Source organism: Atractosteus spatula, chromosome 24, assembly GCF_055471065.1.
Source record: "Atractosteus spatula isolate fAtrSpa1 chromosome 24, fAtrSpa1.hap1, whole genome shotgun sequence".
NCBI classification, from domain to species: Eukaryota; Metazoa; Chordata; class Actinopteri; order Semionotiformes; family Lepisosteidae; genus Atractosteus; species Atractosteus spatula.
The window spans coordinates 10,334,065-10,357,880 of NC_142729.1; the positions used below are offsets into that span (position 1 = coordinate 10,334,065).

General features: G+C 37.7%; 1 protein-coding gene across 1 annotated transcript; it reads right to left on the reverse strand.

Moving 5' to 3' along the window:
- Window positions 1-266: 266 nt before the first annotated feature.
- Window positions 267-22,809, reverse strand: LOC148815878 (cytosolic phospholipase A2 gamma-like). Its single transcript, XM_088904679.1, has 13 exons — window positions 22,801-22,809; window positions 21,843-21,877; window positions 20,639-20,750; window positions 18,744-18,886; window positions 18,362-18,560; window positions 17,714-17,822; window positions 15,377-15,517; window positions 14,297-14,338; window positions 13,193-13,267; window positions 2,897-3,010; window positions 2,375-2,529; window positions 1,756-1,924; window positions 267-436 (listed from the first exon to the last, which is right to left on the reverse strand). Exons 1-13 carry the CDS (start codon window positions 22,807-22,809, stop codon window positions 267-269), a joined length of 1,473 nt encoding a protein of 490 aa, XP_088760805.1.
- Between the last annotated feature and the right edge of the window lie 1,007 nt (window positions 22,810-23,816).

Below are 23,816 nucleotides of genomic sequence, written 5' to 3' on the forward strand. Positions count from 1 at the left end.
AGGGAAATATTATATCTCTCCTAATATGTTGGTCATCAGTTTATCATTAATTTCACATTCTATATAAAGGTGTATTTAATCTGTATCTGTCAATACAACTCCACAAATGCTGTTTTAAAAAATATGCAAATAAGAAGCCTAAATCATAAACAATGAACAATCTTACTGCATCCATGTCTATAAAACTACTGATTGAACAAAAAAACCCTCAGATTAAAAATGTTCTCTAAAATGTCAAATCTTTCATTGTGTAGGTTTTATTGGTTTCACTTCTTTCTTTCTGCACCCACAGCCTTCTTTATCTCAGTGATAATCTTATCTTTGTTGAGACTGACATTCTTCTTAGCTAAATTCAGAAGATCATCAAGCTCGTTTTCATTGTATGACAGGTTGAATGTACTGTAGATCTTCTTCATTTGAACAATTTTTTCCTTGCCTGAAAGAAGACAAAATGATGATGGAATAATCATTCTTGTCTTGACAATTTAAAGTGCTTTAAATATGTCAAACCAAAAGCAAAACACATTAGAAACATCAAAATAAGATTAAACAGTACAAGTTGTTAAAAGAATTAGAAAATTAGTATAAAAAGGTATGTTTGAAGACCAGATGTAAAAGTTTCGATTGATCTGTAACCTCATATAAAGGCTGGGATCATTTTGTAGTCTCGGAGGGACAAAACACTAAGCATAATCTCTCAGGATAGGACCTAATTTTGAAATAGAGACCAGAGTCCAAAGACAAGTAACAGTAAACCCATGTAGTCAGGAGCCAAAGAAAGAGCTAAAAGGTGAGCAGCAGTATTTTCAATTTTATTATAAAATCCACACAAATCTATTGTGAGGAAGCTAAAGCAGGAGAGATATGCTTCTGCATTTTAATAACAGATAATTTGTTTAGGTGGGTAGCTGCGTCTGCATGCATAGGCTATAAAGGAACAAGTAATTGGTTTATTCCATGCTGAATAAAAGAAGAAAGTAAACAACGTTTCGGCCGTGGAACCTTCTTCAGATGTCACCCACACCTGAAGAAGGCTCCACGGCCGAAACGTTGCGTTTTCTTTCTTTTTTTTTACAGCATGGAATAAACCTATTACTTGATCATTTGTTTAGTCATACTAGCAGCTTTGTATTACAATAATCAAAAAGACAAATTCAGGCACTGGCATCTCTGACTCAAACTGGAACAAAAACATGTTATAGAATAATGTTACAGAGTTATAAATATAAGATAATAACTTCACATCATTATGATCACAATAAATACATTGTCTTTTCAAGACAAAAACTGTTTAAGCTTTTGCTTGCCTGTGTCTGAATCAAAGATAGTCTCATCACAAATAGACCACTGTGTTGCTTTACATGCTGGTGTTTCCACAAATTATTTTAACAAGCTATACTGGATACCTTCAGAAGCCAATTCTTATACAGGTTAACTGACACTTCTGAATTACCCCTGAATACAATGCGTGTCTGCCCAGCATTGGACTAGCATTTTCAAAGGTATAGTCACACCTTATGTCCTGTGCCTGCAAGGTTAGGCTCCAGCTCCACGATGGGTAAAGTTATTAAAAATTGATGGTTGGATAGATAATTTTTTCCCATGATCACATTACTTCTGTTGGTCTCTTTGCACTGGATTACATAATTACCTATTAGATGTTTCTACTGACAACTGATGTACAGAATATCCAGGTGTCTGAGGTGAAAACCTGATGACAAGGTAAGTGGTTTGATTAGGGTCTGATTCACTTACTTTCACAGGAGTCCTTGTTGAACAGAGGGAAGTGCATGACTGTGGGGGTTTTATCAGCACTGTAAATGTAGCAGCTTAAGGGACACTCCTTCTCCTCCTTAGTCACTGGTGGAATGGGTGGGAAGGGAATGTTGTTCTTCTCACAGTATTTAGCTGCCTTAGTGACAGTCTGGGATGGGAGTAGAGAGAGGAGTGCAGCAGAGAGGTTTGTGAAGGGGATGGGGGTATGTCAAGAGTTAAGGAAAGAGAAGAGAGGAAAAGGCACAGAGAGAAGATCAACAGCTTTATCCAGCTAGGATAGCAAAAGGTCTGTACTGTTTTAGTTTAGTAATGATTTCATCAAAGTATGCTCGGTCACACTGTATAAGGCCATAATTTCTCTTGCACTTCTGAACATGAAAAAAATAAAACCATTTAAGAAATACACGACTGCACAACACTGAAAGAGGTGAGAAGTGGTTGGTAACTTTTAATATATTGTGTTGCATACTGTATAAGTTTATCTCATTCTTGGCTAAGGGAGAAGATGATTTGATGCAAAGCATGTAAGCCTATATACTGTATAAGACTTCACTATACTGAACTGCTAAATATTGTGATTTCTAATACAGCGTCTTACCAAAAATGGGTCTTCATTAGAAAAATCAAATGACAGAATGAGCTTAACTCTCCTGTCATTCCTCAAAACCAATGGGTAGCCACAATCATTGGCAATAGCAGCATCTTCCAAGTAGATCTTCTCATTATTGACCAGATATTCAGGGAGAGTTTTTGCTGGACAGGAAATAAAAGGCAAAAATATTGATGCCATTGCTTTGGTACTTGTGTTCATAATAATCATGTAATTTATAACAGGTGTGTTTTATCTTTTCTTAAGAAACAATATCATTTTCATGTATTCTATTACACTGTTTATACAATGTTGTTTCAGGATGATTCACATCAGTATTAAAAAAATTATAAGCATGTCTTTTTGATCTCCAACTGAACACTCTTGTACTATAACTATAACTATAGGAACATCAGAAAAGCCAATGTTGAGAACTGGTCGGCGCATGCTGCTTTATTAACACATTATACTATATTTCTATATAATATTTGATCACCATTTCATGTATTTCACTGCTGTTCATATTCTAACCTGTGTCAGGGTATTTATACAGGAAGTTGTACTTGGTTCCCCATGTCCAGCTTAAAATGAGAGCGAAGATTTTCTTGAACAAATCAGGTGTTAGGTCCATTTTTTCAAGTGAATCTGAAGGGATAGAAAGGAAGTACAGCATTAGAACCTGGTTTTTACCTGTACACGTGATTTAATCCTTAAGGAAATACAATAAGTTGAATTCAATGATAAAAGCTTGGTTCCCAGCTTTTCACATTGACATCAGTAATGTGAATATGAACATCCTTTGATTAAAGATGCTGATAAGTAAGATTTGTTATTGCAGTATTTCAAACTGCGTAAATTTATTGCATTCTTTTTATGAAACACAGTATTCTAAATGTGATTTGTAGAACATATCTTATAGAACATAATTGCTATATATAAAAGGGTGGCAATGGTGGTTAACATTGCTACCTCTCAGTGCCGGGGACCCATCTGGCTTCTGGGAAAAACAGGTGCTTATGTGAGTATGTTTTTCCTGCAATGCAATATACCTTTCCAGGGTATATCCTGACTTGAGCCTGTTGCTTGCCAGGATAGGTTCTGGCTTCTCTGATACCTTGTATTGGATTAAGAGGTTAAAAATTCCTACAATTGCTAAACATAATTGCTACAATGTTGGTTTAATTGCTGCTTAGTTTCATTGCATACCATGTGTTTCTGTTCTCAGGGAAAAATAATTCCATGATGACTTACCAAAATTCCATAATTTCTAAATGAAACTGAAATACTGAAATCTGAGAGTGACAAAGAGGAGATAAATGATCATACTGCATAGGAAATACATTTCGCTTGGAGAGTCAAGTTAAAAAAAAGAAAACATTACTTACAGACTTCACTGAGACTGGTTCATACTGTAATGCTGTTGGATTTATATACTGTATACAGTATTTACCTGTTTTGCTTCACATAAATGTTTGACAGTGTACATAATAGCCAAGAGAAAAAAATCTGTAAATAACTATTGTTTTCTTTTCTGTATGAGTTTTTAAAATTTTATTATCCATATTTTTTTGTAAAATTAGTACCTAGAAATCCCATTTTCATTTTACTGAATTAAAATTGATATATACGCATTATGAAATTGAACATTTAAAATCCAAACTTGAATGCTCACACTGAGAACTTTCATGGGTGAAAAGTCAAATTTCAGCAAAAACTGCAAAGAAAAATAAAAAAATAATTTATAGTAAAGCCATCATAATAATTTGCTTTACAAATACAAATTATTTCAGGCACACAGTATTATTTTGACAAGTTATACATTTAGATTAATGGCCTCTATGGTATGGTATGGTGTATGGTGCAATAGTAGTGGACAAAAAATAACACAACAGCATTTTGTCAATCCGATCACGTATTCTTTTCCAATCATATAAAGTAAGTTTTGAGAATCTCACCATGCCTTTAACATGCTCATAAACAATATTAATTTAGGAACATAAACATATTATGTAAACTGTATATGGCTGGTATTAGTAGTTTAAAGAAAAAATACACACCAGTATTCCATTCATGTGTTTATTTTGGAAACGTTTTTACGTGCTCTTTCTGACTGTATTAAGTTTATATACTTTGTAAAAAGTTATGTTTTAACCTTTTCTGCGAATACACTCGTTATAGCAGTAAACAAAAGCATACTTTTCAAATTTGATTAACAGGGAATATAATATGGAATCGCGAATCTAAAGAAATTAATAATGATGTAATTATATTCATGTGCTACTAAAGAAAGTAGTACACCTTCTTTGGATATATTCTGCTTCAAAGAAACAAATAAACGTTTCTTTGAAAAACTAAAATAGCAAATGTCACTATATTGACATTTTTTATATTTCTAAATATCACAATATGTTTGAAGCTAAGTCATTTATTGATAACAACAAATAATTTCAAACTGCTACTACTGTCGTTATTACTGATAATAAATATTATCGACACTATATTGAATTTGTTGGTATTTCTAAATATCACAAAACATTCAAAGTTAAGTGAGTTAAGTGATTACCATTTTCCATGAATACTTGCGCTCATTATCGCAGTAAACAAAAGCATACTTTTAGAATTTGATTAATAGGGAATATAATATGGAAACACGTATCTAAAGAAATTAATAACGATTTTAATTTAAGGATCTAAATATATGTATTTACATAGCTGGTAGTACTACTGAATTCCACTTTCTTTGTAAACATGTTTTAGTTTAATTTGACTCATTCATGCATGATGAATTGTGAGAGAGTGATAGATGGAGACAAGATGTAGGTTTCTTGTCCAAACAACATTCCCCAGAATGCAGTGGGAAATTGGCGTTTTACTCCTGATGGTAACTCCAACAAATTGTCACATTTCACATCCTTGTGAAACAATCAGGACGTTGTCATCCAACCTATGGTTTGATGGGTTTTTTTTATTTTGAAACCATGATCTTGATATGCAGGTGTGAAGTAGAGTTAACAGCTTCAGATTTAAAAGGTTATTAATAATATCTTCAGTGTCGCATTAACATTGGAATGTTCTTCCAAGTGAAAAAAGAGGCAATAAACAACATGGCTGCTCTATATATTTTCAGTTTACAGACCGTCCACAGATGGTTACAGACTGTTTACAGACCGGTAATTTATTATGAATAATATCTTCTATATCGCATTAAAATTGGAAAGCTTTTTATTGATGTAAATCCACCTATTTTCCAACCACTTTATCCAGTACAGGTAACAGTTTCACCCCTCCTCCCTGTCTGTCTGACCTCTTTTTAACCATTCTGTGCCTGAATCGCAGTGTGTTAGAAAGACATACAGATGCAGCCATTCAAAGTGCGCGGTACAGACACCGCGGTACAGATACCACAGGTATGATGACACGGGATACCGCGGTGCGTGATTGGTTGACCGACAGGGGCACTCGTGGTCCGTTGGTCTGTCGTAGAAAGACTTACTGTAAACGTCTTTACTGTGCCCGTTGTAGATATTGAATTTTACCACTGAAGGGAAATCTTAGTAGCTGAGCATAAAAAGAATAGGAGCATACTGTAACGCGTGTGAAGGCCATAAACGATATTAATTTTGGAACATAAACATACAGTATATAGCTGGTCTTGGTACTTTAAAGAAAAAAATACACACCGGTATTCCATTTCTCCCTAAACATTGTAAGCTTCGAAGTCTTTAACTAACGTGATACCGGAGTCAACAAGCATACTTTTAGAATTTGATTAAAAGGGAATATAATATGGAATCGCGTATCTCAAGAATTTAATAACGGTATGATTATATCCGTGTACTGCGGCAGGGCTGTGTAGGGCTGTTTCGCCTGCCTGATCATGCGAGCTCTCTTGTAGCCGACTGGTCTAGGTGCGTGACTACCAACTGGCAGGTTGTGTGTTCGAATCCAGTTGGTGCTGGACTTTTATTTTAACAAACATTTCTTCGAAAAAATAGGTAAGCGATATTATGGTCAATCAGTTGACAAATCCATTTCCTTTTTCTGATCACTCGCTTTCTGGCTACACATCTCACCTGTCCTGTTCTTTGTTTTCCTGGTTTGCTGATTATGCCTGCTGCGGTCCACTCCTACCCTCACACCTAAAGAAAACTATTTTAAATTTCTTGGCGCAGTTCATTAACCCTTGTATGTGCTGTCCGCGCCCAAAATGCAATTTTAAGAAAGTCAAAAACCGTGCTCAAATGCAATTTTCAAAGTGCAATGAAATACAATATTGTTGTTGCTGCTGTTCTGGTTGTTTTTATCCCGTAAAGCGTTTTGAGAAGCCACCTTTAAAGGCGATATATGTTGTAGAACCGCTGATTCTTATGGAATGTGTTCCGCAGGAGATTCAAATTTTTATTTATTTTTTAATCGCGTATCTAAGGAAGTCTCAGTATAACTTTGTTCATGAACAAACAGTGGCATGTTACATTGTCATTGTTTTTTTTTAACAAGGCTCGCCAGCTAATGTGAATCGAAACCTGTCTTGCTAGCTTTTAAAGTCGTGCATGTGTAAACGACAATTGAAAAAGAGAAAAAAAGACCTGACTGACAAGCCGATACATACTCTTAGAGTTTGATTAATAGGGAATATAATACGAAAAAACCGTAAGGGACTTAAAAGCTAAAGGAGATGCTTCATATTGCTTGACTAATTTTAAAAACTAAGTTATAAATGCAGACGCTCCCTCGGTGACGCGCCGGGTGTAAATATCAAAGTATACATTCCCAACAAGAATTGTACCCATCTGCCATGCAAATAAAACACCTTGAGTTGAATTGAATTGAGGGAGATAGGGGGACAAATATACTGTAGACAGGCCTCAAGGCAAATAAGATACTTATGGGTACGCAGGCATTCAAGACAGCAACATACAAAACGTTTGCACGTACTGAGTTAAGTTATTACTTGGTTTTCAAAGTGCAATGAAATACAATATTGTTGTTGCTGCTGTTCTGGTTGTTTTTATCCCGTAAAGCGTTTTGAGAAGCCACCTTTAAAGGCGATATATGTTGTAGAACCGCTGATTCTTATGGAATGTGTTCCGCAGGAGATTCAAATTTTTATTTATTTTTTAATCACGTATCTAAGGAAATCTCAGTATAACTTTGTTCATGAACAAACAGTGGCATGTTACATTGTCATTGTTTTTTTTAACAAGGCTCGCCAGCTAATGTGAATCGAAACCTGTCATGCTAGCTTTTAAAGTCGTGCATGTGTAAACGACAATTGAAATAGAGAAAAAAAGACCTGACTGACAAGATTTAATTAATGCAGATCAGTAAATCAAGGGACAAAACAACTATTGCGCCCGGGTCCTCAATGCGCTTTGACGTGCTAATGCGTTGGTTTAACAGTCCGGGTGTGGCAAGCCCCCAATGTCTCCCGACTTCGGCAAAAGGCACCCGCCTTTCATTGGAAGACAATGAACACACTCTAGCCGTACAGGTGAATATAGCATAAAAGACACCAAGGGATTGGGTGAGCTCCCATCGCAAAAAAAAAAACTGCGAACCTGCACTACAGCGACCATAGTACAGTATGGAGACCAAGACCTTTTACGGGAAGAGACGAGGTGCTTCTGCCGCCCCAGCTTCCAAAGAGCGAAGGGTAAGCAAATACAGCAGACTTCATCTGAAATACGCGATTACAGCGCATATTACAAGGTATTATTGCCGTTTTGAATTTTAAATTCAATTATCATTATTTCTTAGTAGCCTGTTCTTCAAGAAAACACCGCACGGGCGAAACGATCTACCACAAGGACAGTAAAAAAGAAAGCGGTAAGACGGAAAAAAAGAAAAGTTTATTTTGACTTCTGTTCCGCGACTGATGAATACTACTGTGTGACTTTATTTCTTACATGAATTATGTTATTTTGCCACAGGCCGTGGGTCTCTGCTCTCGGCCACTGGCCAGGGTGCCAACCTGTAGAAGCAGCACCTGTATGGAGACATTTCGGCAGCAGCGGGAGCAGTACGATGCATTACTGGGGAGGACTGGGAGGCTAGAGACACTCCTGAAAATGCAGAGGAAGGAGACAGTATGTTCCAGCAGTCAAACAGTTGAGCAGCTGTCTCCTGAAAAGTGCCTCTCTCCGCCGCGCAGGTTGCAATGCCTGGCTGAAGCTCTGCCCCCCGCAGAGCACACACCGCCTCAGGACACTCCATCCCGGCCTCTCAGTTCACCACCGCGCAGGACTCTGTTGATGCTGTCCCCGCCGGCTATCTCCCCCCAGGAAGCACAGCGGAATTCACAGATGCCAGTGGGACGAATAATTCTCCCAGATGTCCAACTGCTACCCATCACCCAGGAGATGGAGGGGGGGTTGTACTTGCAGTGCATCGGCATAGACGGGAAAGCAAGAGCCGACCGCTACGCCGCCCTCGTGTTCCGAAATCTTGTGACTTTTGAAATTTACTGGGGGTGGACCACGTCTGTAAATTTCGATGGGTCCAGAGGCAAAAGTGCCTTGCCTTGCAATCTCCGGGAAACCATTAGTACGATGGTGAATCGGAGATTCTCAACCCTTGCTGCGTACGACTGGAAAAGAATTCGTGATCGGATCAACGAAATGCTTCGTAGGAGGAGGCGGTCTTTTCCTCTTGTCTAACAGTCTGTCCACAAACAAAACATTCCTGTTAGACAAGAGGAATTGAAAAAAAAACAATGTTGTCAATGAAAACCGGTGTGTGTGTCTCTCCCTGCTGGATGTCCCTCTCACAAACTGCTGAATGAATAAAATAATTTTATTGAAAACGAGTTTGCGATTGTCTGGTCTTTAAATTCTGGAGATACGCGATTCCATATTATATTCCCTTTTAATCAAATTCTAAAAGTATGCTTGTTGACTCCGGTATCGCGTTAGTTAAAGACTTCGATGCTTAAAATGTTTAGGGAGAAATGGAATACTGGTGTGTATGTTTTCTTTAAAGTACCGAGACCAGCCATATACTGTATGTTTAAGTTCCAAAATTAATATCGTTTATGGGCTTCACATGCGTTGCAGTATGCTCAGGCACTAAGTAAAAGGAGATGCTTCGTATTGCTTGACTAATTTTAAAAACTAAGTTATAAATGCAGGCGCTGCTCTGGTGCGTCGGCTCCTACACAGTGCCTGTCTGCTGTAAGCGTTACAATATACATACCCAACACTGCTTGTACCCATCTGTCATGCAAATAAAACACCTTGAATTGAATTGAATTGAGGGGAGAAGGGGGGGATACTAAAGCCAATACTGGCTCAATGGGCTTTGACGTGCTAATGCGTTGGTTTAACAGTCCGGGTGTGGCAGGCTTCCAATGTCAACTTGACTCGATTGGAAGACAATGAATGTATTTTAGCCCTAAATGAATTAATAGCAAACATGGTTTACATAAAATACATTTTTCCAAGAAAGTTTATAATAATACGATCTATAGTTGAAATCTGAGCCTACTTTAAAAATAAAGGAAAAGCATTTTCAGAGAGCAATCACGCTGTGTTTATGTAGAAAAAGCGATTAGGTTTATGAGCAATCTAATTACCTAATCGCTTAAAACGCTATATAAAATAAAGTTTATTTAGAGATGAATGATCAGTGTGGTAGTTTAAATAATGTGAGTCAGGAAACTAACACAGCGCCACCGGATTTAATAACGCAATAAAAACGCTATAAAATAATGTGACACAGTACAGCACAGTACAATAATACTGACCATGACTTTAGAAGCATAAATGACCTTACACTCAATTTAAACACAAGCTGTCTTTCTGTATGAACCTCTAAGCTGGTTTATACAGAAAATGTAGAAATGCATTAGCCTGATTATGATTAAAAACACATAATTAAACACGCGTTTGCGATTTAAATCAGAACACGATTTAAATCAATATAAATGTTTATATTGTAACGCATACTGTCCAGCCTCCATTTCTCTATAAAAATTTACTGTTGCACACACACACACAATAGAAGCAGGAACCGCTGTCAGAAGGGAAGATATGTTCAAAATATCACAAATATCGATCATGTTGCGATATTTTGAAATATAAAAGTCAACTGATTGTCCATAATATCGCTTACCTATTTTTTCGAAGAAATGTTTGTTAAAAGAAAAGTCCAGCACCAGCTGGATTCGAACACACAACCTGCCAGTTGGTAGTCATGCACCTAGACCAGTAGGCTACATGAGAGCTCGCATGATCAAGCAGGCGAAACAGCCCTACACAGCCCTGCCGCAGTACACGGATATAATCATACCGTTATTAAATTCTTGAGATACGCGATTCCATATTATATTCCCTTTTAATCAAATTCTAAAAGTATGCTTGTTGACTCCGGTATCACGTTAGTTAAAGACTTCGAAGCTTACAATGTTTAGGGAGAAATGGAATACCGGTGTGTATTTTTCCTTGTGATATTTTAAGCTCTAGTTGAATGATAGGTGTCGCATTTTAAATCATTTTCGTAGCTAGAAATTATGAAACGCCCTGTTAAAAGCAAGGAAGTTTTTATGCCCGTTGAAGTAAAACAAAATGCCTGACAAAGTATGGCTTGGACAGATTCCAAGTGCTTGTACAAATGTGCTAAAGAAATTATACTTTGAGTATACAGCTTGTCCAAAGTCATCCATTATTAATACTATTAGTAATATCTTCAGTAAAGGCTTTGATATTTCTGATAAAGGTAGGTTGTGTACTTTTGTCCAACTGAGCAATCTTGCTTTCATAAAATATACCAACATTTTAATGACTGATGATTAACATGCTGTAATACACAGTTCAAAATTAAAGGCTCAAATGCTGTACATGAGAGGTTAAGCTCCCCCTGGCGGTTTTACAAGGCGACGCCGGATAGTTAACCACGTGACACCACGTTAACTGCGTCATACCGCGTGATACTGTGACACGCCCACCGGGGTATGCCGCGAAATACCTCACGCATTTTGAATGGCTGCATCTGTAGAAAAAAAGTGAATCTTTTTTTGGGCTCAAATCTTGCTTAACTAAAAATTAGACACAAGAATAGTATTATTGGACAATGTTGTGAGGCTCTGGTGGAATTTTTCTGTAAACTGAAACTTTTCTATTTTCTTTAAAATTAACTATTTACTTATTTCTTTTCATTTATTGCTTTTAATTTGTGAAGCAGAGTATTACGATATTAATTGCTACTTCAAAGTTTTGTGGGTGCAAGCTTAAAATCAACAAACCGTGAAATCTGTGCAAAGGTCTCAATATTTTTGCAAGGGAAATAGCTAAGAGTATATTATACTTAGACATTTCCATCACATTCTCAAGCTCCTCATGAACAACACTATCCAAAAAAATCCTACTGACTCTCATTCTAATCTTCAATACAGCACCTCAAATCCAATGGTCTGCAGAAACAACCTATTTATTTAATCCACAGTGAAATCTGACTCACTCAGAATTTTTAAGAAGTACCTTCACATCCAATAAATAATGATGTTCATCTGCAATTTAAAGTTTATCTCATTACATTGTAGTGGCAATGCTTGTTAATAAGACAGAATTAAGTGTTGCTGTGCTTTCCTAAATGAGGCCCCATCTCTCTCTTCATCTCTGTGGTGCAGCCACAGAGAAGTTATTCATGCAGGCCGATTTAAGGTGTTTTCTTTTGATAAGGAACAACTCCCAAATGGGGATGCACTTAGCTAATGATCAATGGTCATCCCTGGCACCTATCTGTCTAGGGAGTTCCAGAGAAAATCTGGACTGCATTCCTAAGTGTCAGGAGTAAGTGACTCATCTCTCACTTTGGTCAACCAATCAGGGACTGGCAGGGCGTGGTAACACCACGTGGGTCTCCAATGCCCGCCAAACTCTCAACCAATCATCACACATCTGTGTCTTGGTCAAAAAGGTAGCACAAGCTCAGGTCAGGGCTCTCCTTGGCCATTTTCGCGCACCCTCAGAGACAATCACGTGACAACCGGTGTTGTCTGCACTGGGACTTGGACTTTGTTCTAAGCGCGAGGCCGAGGATCCCGGACGTACTCAGAATTCTGCAACGACCAACGTGAATGCTCCGCTTGATTATGGCAGCCTACAATTGGACCCTCATAGACAACCTGAATAGCTTATTCAGAAGCAGCGCTGGACCGGGAACGAACCAGTTTTCTTCCCGTGCAATAGAATGACCTGCGAGGACCCGCGGTCACACATTGTGCATAGAGACTTTCTACCAGTCAGCCAGACTACTAGTAGACCCCTGGGAGCAACGACTGCACTGCGCGCCGCAGTTAGATTCCTCCGTCCGTGGCTGGTAGCCAGAGGACGCCGAGATGACGCCCATTGGATGACTGCTGGGACAGAGTTTGCAACAGAGCCTGTCAGCTGGTTTTGGTGTTTGTGCCAGGAAATCCAAATCCATACACAGTGGATAAGTAAACCCCATGTTCTATGTTGCGTCTTGAGAATTTAATTGTTACCTCAACACAAGTTGTTATCAATTTAATTCATGAGTAATGTATTTACTTCCGAGTCTAGTCTAACAGTGGGTAATGACACTGATTAGATATGGTATAGCCGAACGATATATTGAAATATATTCTCTGTTGTGTATCTCTTTGTGTTTGCATCTCTTCGGGATTATATACCTTGTATTTTGATAACCCTCACAGTAAGGTCTGCTGCCTGTATTCAGGCAGACTGGTATATGTTTTGTGCACAATTTATGTTTAATAAATGTATCTTGTGTTAATTTAGGTGAGGATGACCTTTTAGTTTGGCTGTAATTCTTCAAATTGTTCTATACTTCCCAGGTTCAAAAACTCACCCTGAATGGCCTTCATATCTTTCTTTTGTTTAGTCTCTTCGGTGTTCCCTTTTAACAACTGATTGCAAATCCATTCTGCAACATAAAAAATCAGACAAATGCTTAAACAGTTTAAGGTTTTCTAAGTACAGTACATAACAGTACATTTTAATAGTTCAGGTGGGTAGCTGCGTCAGCATGCGTAGGCTGCAAAGGAACAAGTAATAGGTTGATTCCATGATGAAAAAAAGAAGAAAGAGAACAATGTTTCGGCCATGGAGCCTTCTTCAGGTGTCACCTGAAGAAGGCTCCACGGCCAAAACGTTGTGTTCTCTTTCTTCTTTTTTTCAGCATGGAATAAACCTATTACTTGTTCCAGTACATTTTAATTGTGTGTTGGTTATACAATCTATATTTATATACTATATATAAGGCTTATTTGCAATGTAATGGAAAATGAAACACTTGTAATTTTTAATTTAGTTTGTAAAGCAAGGTGATGTTTTGGTTAAGTGGTGGAGTTCTCACCTGCTATGCCTCTGACCTGGGTTCAATTCCCAGCCACTGCCCTTTCTCTTTCTCTCTCTTACCTACTGTCTGGCTCACTTATTGCCTCAGTCTTAAAATACTTTTAATTAAGCATAGTTAAAGTCATTGTCCAACTGCTCCTGTTTTCTATGCTTATTTGCTTTTAATACAAAGTTTTTAAAACCAATATATAATATAGTTAAGACAAAATCTAAAATAAAATTATCTCATTATACACAGTATTAATAATAAATAATACATTACTACTTATTCACAATTACATTGCATTAAATAGAAAAAATATGTTACGAATTAATATTATTGTACAGTATGAATAGCTCAGGAAAGCACTAATGGGTTAATACACATTTGATTTTTATTATTAAAATACGATGAACTGTGAAGAACACATGCAGACCCACAGTATATTAAGGATTCTACAGAGTGCTGCAGTCCTATATTAGATTATTTGGAAAACTAAAAAGCTGTTGCACTGTACTTTTGTCATACCTTGCACATTCTGAATGGGTGCATCTGTAGATGCAGATTGGGAGAGCATACAGCACATTCATTACTTACAAGATATTAAAATTATACCTATAATGTACTGGAAGTCAGCGAAGCAACTGCCACATAGTCCTGAGGAAATAGTAAAAAACAGAGAGAGAGCAATGAAAATGGTTTGAGGTCACTTAATCACAGCATGGAAACAATCAGACTATTTAATTCACTACCTGTGTGTAATAGATCACTTCTTGTAGCGGAGCTGGAAAATCTGCACATATATGGTTCCTGATATATAGAAGCCTACATGCCAAACAGACCGTGCTGATGGTCCCTGTTTTAACCCAATAAGTAAAAGTGGAAATCCTCACTCACTCAAAGCCATTTTCTTTTTACCAGCAGTTAGTACAAGGCTGGTATTATGAACAAGGCCGTTTCTGAGACAGAAAAAGGATAGTTGTTTTAACCTAAATTGCAAAGGAACAAGTAATAGGTTTATTCCATGCTGAAAAGAGAAGAGAGAAAACACAATGTTCCGGCTGTGAATTCTTCTTCAGGTGTGAGAAAGACAGGGCAGACAGCAAAGATTAAATAGCACAGAAGAACAAAAGCTGGGAGAGGAGAGGAGGAAGGGGGGGCAGAGAGGCAGAGAGGCCACTCAGAAAACGCAAAGTGGAGAGGGGTGAAGAAAGGTGTGAAGTCAAAACCAGCATGAGAATAGAGAAGATTACTTGAAAACAAGTCAGTCATTGAGAGAAAGGGGGAGGTGTGAACCTAGTTTCAGGATGAGTTTTGTTTCTGTTGTTTTTCTGCAATGGGAGTTGAGAAACCCTTCTCTGTGAACCAAAAGTTTACATAGATTATGTGGTCAGCGGTTAGTGGAGTCACCATGGGCACCTCTTCCATTCAAGATAACTTAGGAGTACCTGGGAACAGCCATCCCTATAAAATTATTAATTTCCCTAATTTCCTAATGCAAATGTAACACATGGAATATCTTATCACCATTACCAAACATTATGTAAAAGCCCAACACAATAAACTGAAGTCCAATAGTAATATATGGTAAAGTTCCTCCATTGGCCTAAAAATCTTTTGTGTGTATCAAAGGCTTTGGCATCCAAGTGGAGTTTTTTCTTCATCTATAGTGTAACAACAAAGATGAAGAAAGACCTTGCAAGTACAGGATGTCCATCTCATCTCTGAGCTCCTCCACATTCCCTCCTGCAAAACGGCTCCCAAAGAATGGTGTTTCCACAAAGGCTCCATACCCAGAGTACCCCACTTCATGGCGGGTAATCTCACACCAGACCCCTGTGAAGGGAAGAGACACGGAGAAAAGGAGGAAGAGCAGAAGAAGAGTGAAGTGAGAAAGGGTACCAGAACTAGAAAAACTCTTTCATCCCTAAATCCCTGCTATTCTCTAAACCCATTTTGAAGGCACTGAGGCCACTCTTGTGTGTCTATTTTTCTAATATTAAATGGTATTATTATTGTTAGTTAATAGATAAAATTAATATTCTTGTTGTTTTAATGTAATACCTTGTCCAACTTTTGTTGTAGTTGTTGAGTATATGAAAAATGTACTGAAAATGAGAACTGTAACATCCTGGTTGGAGGTCCATAAAAATTGTTTATACCCTTTATAAAATTAAAGTATATGGTAGTATGCATGGCTAGTTTGAAGGATATGAATCTCTAATTCCCAAACAGCCCTTGGTTGAATGGAAAAGAAAAAGAAATTAAGGAGTTTGGACACAATGGAGGAAATCATCTGCCTCAGGTATTTAAGGAGGAGATGGTGTCAGCAACAGTTCTTTCCGGGCCCTATGCGGACGACACAATCCGAAAGGTGAAGAAACAATAGGGAAAAATATCATGCAGGAGTCGGTCAGGAGACAGGGGGGTGTCCAAGGTGAGCTGGTGTCCAGGGGAAGTGAGTCCGGGGCAAACAATCCAAGCATAAATCCAAAAGGGAAATCCAAAACGGAAGGCAAAGTCCAAGACCAGGGGATCCATCCAAATTAGTTAAAAACCAGAACCGGGTCGGGACTGGCGGGACAAGGAATCAGGAACAGGAAACTAAAACCATAACGGAGCCAGACGCGGCAGGACCCCGGGCTCTCACGAAACGGGATTCAATGAGAAGCCCTGAGCAATCGCCTGCGTCTGGCTTTAAAGGTGGAACTAAAGAGGGGCTGGAATAAAAACAGGTGTGGGGAATGGGACAGAACGAGGAAGGGCTGGAGCGCCCTTAAGAGGAGGAGTAACGATCGTGACAGTACCCCCCTCCTTTCCAGGGCGGCTCCGAAGCCCTAAACAAAACAAAAAATAAATTGGATTGGAGTCCATATTGCCAATGTGCTGTCCGCGGGGCCCGAGTGTTGGCTTCTCATTCTGTCAGGAACAGTTCTTTCTGGGCCCTATGTGGATGACACGATCCGAAAGGTGAAGAAACAATAGGGAAAAATATCATGCAGGAGTCGGTCAGCAGACAGGGGGGCGTGTCCAAGGTGCGCTGGTGTCCGGGGGAAGTGAGTCCGGGGCAAACAATCCAAGCATAAATCCAAAAGGGAAATCCAAAACGGAAGGCAAAGTCCAAGACCAGGGGATCCATCCAAAGTAGTTAAAAACCAGAACCGGGTCGGGACCGGCGGGACAAGGAATCAGGAACAGGAAACTAAAACCATAACGGAGCCAGACGCGGCAGGACCCTGGGCTCTCATGAAACGGGATTCAATGAGAAGCCCCGGGCAATCGCCTGCGTCTGGCTTTAAAGGTGGAACTAAAGAGGAGCTCGAATAAGAAACAGGTGTGGGGAATGGGACAGAACGAGGAAGGGCTGGAGCGCCCTTAAGAGGAGGAGTAACGATCGTGACAGAAGGCACACTGTTATCTTTTATATTGTGTAGCGTGAGAGAAACAAGGAAGGAATTATTGAGTTTTACCAGGAGACAGAAGGATTTATTGGTTTTTAGTTTAAGTTATTTTTGAAGAGAACAGAAAATAGTTTTAATCGCAAACTAATTGAGGAACACTATTTGGTTGAAGGGAAAACATGGGTAAATAACACTAGAATAAAAAATAATATTTTTCTTCAGAAAAGTTCAGACTTCAGAAAACTCTTATGATTTGTTGGTATAATCTGCCAGGGCTGTTGACTTCATATATTATTTCATAGAGCAAATAATAGTTTACACAGAAAGCAAGGTCCATGGGTTCAATTATCAAAGAAGTTAAACAATCCTTCATTTTTTTTAAATACATATTGGCAGTTTCTTAAAATATAAATTATTTTGAATTGTTAATAGCCTAATAGTTTAGCTCTAATGATCATTTCCTTACCTTTACCAGTAGCAGCTGGTTGGTCATAATTTTTCAGATCAGATTAGGTGCTAGCGATGCGGTCTGTGAACATTTAACATTTACTATAAAATATGTAATACCGTATATGGCCTTTCTGCAGGATTTTAAATAAGATTTATGTTCATCCATCATCATGTATCTTACCTCTATCGTATTCATCCTTCTGTCTCTGCTCCTTGTCCACAACTGCCAAGATGGGGTAAGGGTTGTTCATTTCATCATCGGTTTCCTTAGAAAAATGTTCTTCATCCACCTGGAAAAAATATAATGTAGTGAAGACCCAGCAATGGTATTCCCCAAGTACTCCCACCAGGTTTGGAGGGTCTCTGAGATCTTCAGTGGGGCTCACATAGCTGTATACAATTAGAGATTATCTAAAGGTTAGTTTTCAACTCTATTAATTAAAAAAAATCTAGATTCATTGTGTTCTCCCTTTAGAGTTACTTGTCTTGAATAGTAAGGTCACATCACCTTAAGCATGAAACTTCTGCTATAGCATCAAATCATAATAAAATATCCCAGAATGTCCTTTAATTTGTTTCTATATCCTTTCCTATTTTATTGTACACATCAATGGTGTGCACTAATGAAAATTAAGTAAAAATAAAAAGTGAATTTCAATTTTGAGCAAAGATATATTGTAGGGAAATAAAACCTTTAGTAATTACAATTTACCACATTAAACTGTACACTTTACTCAGAAGCATCAATGAAGAGAGAGAAAGACTTTCAGAAATACACAAGTACATGATGACAAAGATGGTAGAAACCCAGGCAGGAAGGACTGCTGACCTGCTTCACCATGTCGTGCACAATTGTAGATGCAAATACATCTGTGATGGAAAAGTTCTCATCCTTTTCTGCCTCCATAATTCTTGCCAATGCTTTTAGACAGTCAAACGAGCCAGTTGTGAGTCTTTGCACCATCTTTTTCTCTGCCTTCTCTAATTCAGAGGACCAGGTCTGGTTGCGGTACAAAGATGTCAAACACCTGCATTCATACATAAACAAGAGTAGAGACCAGGAGAAAAGTCGGAGCTCAATCCTTATATCTTACAGAATTGGAGCAGAATTAGAAGTTCTGCTGCTTTATGCGAACCTTCAGAATTCATATTGATTCCACAGATCCACCTGGCACAAACCTGGACCCCAGAGCCCAGTCTCTCAGACTCACCAGGTAGATCCTGACACTCCACACAGGTACATGATGGTGTCCAGCAGGTTCTGAGCCCCCAGCTCAGTTAAAGTCCCCATGAAAGCCACCATAGCGCGCAGACCCCCCCCTGAGCCCAGCACGGCGATAGAGGGGACACAGTCCTGATTGAGGAAGAGAGAAGCAAGAGAAAGAGCATGATAAAAAACAGTGTGTTAGTCTGACAGATAATTATTAGGCTATTAAATAGTGTAAATTAATTGCAAAGTTACTGAGATATCACAACTGTGTATCGTGTACCCTACTCCACTCAAGTGTGTCCCTTAAAGAGAAGAAGATTCAGAATTATTTAAATTTAACATTCTCCTATTATGTTTCTCTCATGAAAGCATCTAACGTAAATAACAACAGTGCAAGAACCTACTTACCAGCAACAAAAGTGCAACCTGTTATGATATTTGTAATATCACCACTAAGGATCATTAAAACAGCATGAAATATTGTAACTCCATCTTGGCTGTCACCCTCTCCACCAGCGCTATTTATTCATTCCAACTCAACCTACAATTTCATGGTTCAAACTGAATGATCTCTTCTTCCATTTACTTATTCTACTTCATTTCATACTTCAAGTCCCTTCCCTATTAAGACCTGTAAGGTGCCTGTTTTGCACCCAATTCAGAGCCCTGATCCTTATCTCAGACAGTGCAGAAGCCTGCAAAATCTTAGTTTCATTTGTCTTCCCATACACTTTTTCCCTTTCTGCTCTGCCTCTTTTATTAGACTTTATGTACTCTCCATTTTCCCCAAAGCCTGTCCATTCCCCACCCTCTCATCTATTAACTGCATCCATGTAATCTGGAAAGGAGTAACATGCCTGTAGCATTCACAGCAACAATAAACCCCTACGACAAATGTTAACTAGCATAATGAAAATTTCTTATGTCATATTTTTTCACTAACATGACAATGCACCTGCTACAAAATAAAATGTCTTTATTTTCCTGATAATAACTTTGTGATTTTGATGCTGTTACAACCCCAAGTGTCTAGGGGTAAAGGGGTGTAACATTTAGGATATTTTTTGAATGCAGGTGGGTTCTGGTGAGACACTAGGAAGCGTGATAACAAAGGTGGATGCAGAAGTGATGATTTTAAGTTGAATAAGTGACTGACAAGACACGATAACACACAGGGGTAAGGAACTAGAGTGGTGCCAAAGAAAAGAAAATAACAAACAAAATGGAGCTGGCTAAGAAAATGAGGGAAAGCTAACCTGACTACAAAAGAAAACCCGAAACACACGGTCTTCGGCGTCTCCTACACCCTAGCTAACTTCCACTGACTACCCAACAACCATACAAGACAAATGCCACTCACCCGTACTAAACTAGTGTACTAATACAAAATCAACTAAGTGTGTAGAATGTACCCAACAACCTAAACTAACCTTATACACAAAAGTTCACACAAAAACACAAGTGAACTAGGAATACAAATAAGGGAAAACAAGAGTAATCAACAGGAACAGGGTACAAAAGAACACAAAAGTTGAAGCAAAGCAAAGCAAAGCAAAGCAAAGCAAAGCAAAACGGGACCGAAGTCAAACGAAAGGCCTCTTCCTTCAGAAAACCTCCATGTTATATGCTGAATAAGATGCACTCTGATTGGCTGAGAAGCTGATTGATGATTATGTCATACGGAACAGTGGTTTAATGGTGGGTCAACGGAGGAGGGAGAACAATCAAGGATCAGCAGTGTGGAACATAACAAAAACACACATAGACCACACACTGGGATGTAACAATGCAGTTTTTTGTATGATGCTTACAGTAACTTACTGTACTTGTATTTTGCAAACTACACTGAATATGTATTTCTGCAACACAAATAATAAAAAATAATAAAAACCATACCAATTTACAAGGAATTTTCAGATTACTCAGGGCCTTCTGGATTTGGATTTTTCTCTGCTTAACAGCCTTAGTCTCCCCCTCACAGAGAGTCTGTGAAACCCGTACATATGTCCTGTGGAAGGAAATAAAACGAACATGAAGAATGTGCAACCTTGGCGCTTTCTGTTCCTAAAAATGCAAAAGGAGACATATTAGAAAGAATCTGGGAGAATTTCTAATTTGCTTTGCTGACTGGATCTCACTGTTACTTGAGTGTTAATGTGTTTGTTAATTTCTTTGTGTATTCTTATTAATTTCAAGCAGATGAATAGGGACTAATACAGTTGTAACCACTTTAAACTTTCAAAAATATTGCTAATATTAATGTTACTCATTTAAAAGTATTTATTTTTCTTGTTTTCAAGTAACAGGCACATTGTTAAAGTCAGTATTTATCTTTTCGTAATATCCTGGGATATAGCACCTTATTTTCTGCCTTATTGGACATCAGCTGGTAGGTTAAAGGATACTGCTAGACGCCCAAGAAGAGGAGGGGGTCAACTGTTGAGGTGTGATCTGCTCAGGACTTTAGGATCTCTTGTTGTTCACCAACACAAATGCTCCACAAGTGTTTTTGGTCAGTGTATCACACAAAAGAGCTACACTGTGGTACAGCAAAGAAAAGGGAAGCTACTCTAACACGTCAATGGGTTCTAATGCATGTTCTGAATGTTTTTATCTGTATATTATATATATATTGGCTCTAAAAATATATTGTATTTAAATTTAAATGTTTTAAAAAAGATGTCAGTAGTTTTGAATTTCTCTGAAAATAACTTGTGATTGCATACTGTAACCTCTTCAATGTGAGGCATTAGTTATTCATTGGGATAGCCTTGTGTCTGGTTTTGAATCCTAGCCAATGCCCAAGCCTGTGGGGATAATCTTTCTATAATCTTTCTAATCTAACTATAAACTATAGATTTACTGGAAATAAGGGATTTGGAAATGCGCATGGATATCAACCAAGGAGGAAACACCTCACTAATCTTACAGCTTAGAATCAGTTAATCAGTACATTTATACTCATCACATCCTCATGAGAAAAAAAGAGGAAAAAATAATTCAGAACATATGATTGAAAAGAGGTGTAATTGTTTTTTGTAATTATACACAGAAACGTTTCTTATACTGTATCTTAGTACACAGATTAAAAAGCACTTACTTTCCAGTATTGTCTTTTGCTTCCCTCATGCTTGTCTGTAAGATAATTGAAAACAAGAAATCGTAAAAGACCTGTAAGCACTATATCCCTCCGTTTTCTGTACTACTGTTTCTGCCCCATTGGGATACATTTGGGATACATTTCTGAAATCACAGAACTACATCTTCTTGCCACTTCAAAATTCCATTTTTCAAAAAGCACTTCCACAATTATTATTCCATTTCCAATGCTCTCTATATTGTCTATAGTATTTTTGTGATTCAGTATGTTACTGTTTTTATGTGGCTATACTTAAATTCTCTCAAGAAATGAAAGGTGATCCAGAATTCAGCAGCACAAACAAAGCAGCAACAGGTCATCAATCAGGCTTGCCCTTGCTCTCATTTTCCCAAGTCTGTAAAATACAGAAGCTTGGCACTTACAATGTTTTTCTGAAGCTTGTCACCAGAAAATTACTTTGTTGTGCCAGAGAACAAAGATAACTTGTTATTTTAACGCTACAATAGAAGCTGAAATCAAATTATGTTTATAAGTCGGTTCACTGCTGATAATACTGAAGTAAATGATTAAATGAAAATGTAATTTAGAAGAACAATTTCAAAGCATATAAATTATATTTCATTGCCATTAATATTTTAAATCTATACATTTAAGTGTTTTATTGAATGTGTTTTGGCTGGTTATATTAGACAAATTTACAGCATTTAATTTTGACTGAGTTTTTCTATGTTTTTCCCAATTTAAATATTTTTTTAGTGTGCTATTTCAAAAATTATAATTTGCATTTTTTATAGTTATACCCACACAGTTCTGGCTACACATTCGCCCCTTGTTTATGACTTGGACTAATGCTACATACCATGCATCATGCACAAACCATTGTTTAGTCTCTTCTTTCTTTAGTAATGATGTTTTTAAGATTGTCTTATATGCATTAATTCAGTTAATACTCAGATACCTTATCCATGTTGTTTTTTGCTAGTAAGGAATGTTTCCTGGTGACCTCTTTTAGTGGATCTGTTAAAAAAAGATAATATACTGTAACACTGTCAGCCATTGTTAGTATACAAAACTGCAGGAGGCACACATACACACAAAAACAAGTGATAGACTAATGGCAGCACTAAGGAGAGGCATGAACTGGCATGAAATACATTCAAATACTTCTCCATTTCATGACATGTATAATATCACTTTAAACAAGAGCTGTTCATTGCAAAATGAGGTTCCTAGCCTTTTTGTTGTTTACAGTGTGCACATTGCTCCCTGTAGAGGCACTGATAGTGGGCAATGGATCCTTTAAATTTAAAGTAAAGTCATAAACCATTTAGAAAAAGAGGATGTCATTGTTTTCTTATAAATCAGTGCTATGTACAACATACAGTAGATTTTTCCAGTGTATCATGTTTTAGGTAAATCACAGTGTATACATTCCTTAATGCCTTAAAGACTGTGTCAATTACTCCTATAGGAAAACACCAGGCTTGGATTCTGACAAAATGATTGACCATTTCTATCTCAGGAGTTAGATAGAAAAAACCTTAGATGTGTGGTTGCACATCAAATACAGTCTTATATGATAGCCGATGACTTGTTTGAGCCATTTCAGTCTGGTTTCCACTTAAATCATAGCACTGAGACTGCTCTTTTCAGGGTTTTGAATGATTTATTTATTGCCTCAGACTCAGGAGCTATAGTATACAGTAGATATCCTTATGCTTCTTAAAGCTGCTTTTGATACTGTAGCAACACAAAATTATTTAAATTGCTGGCAAACTTTTTTGTCTATCAGTGGTACTGTCCTTAACTGATTCTGTTCTTAACTGACTGGCAGGCAGCATATTTATAAAATATAATAACAAAAATAATAACAAAAAAATTTTGTTATTATTAAATTTCAGCAAAGAAATGTACCGATGCAACCATTCAAAATGCACGGTACAAACCCGTACCACACGCAATTACCCACAAGTC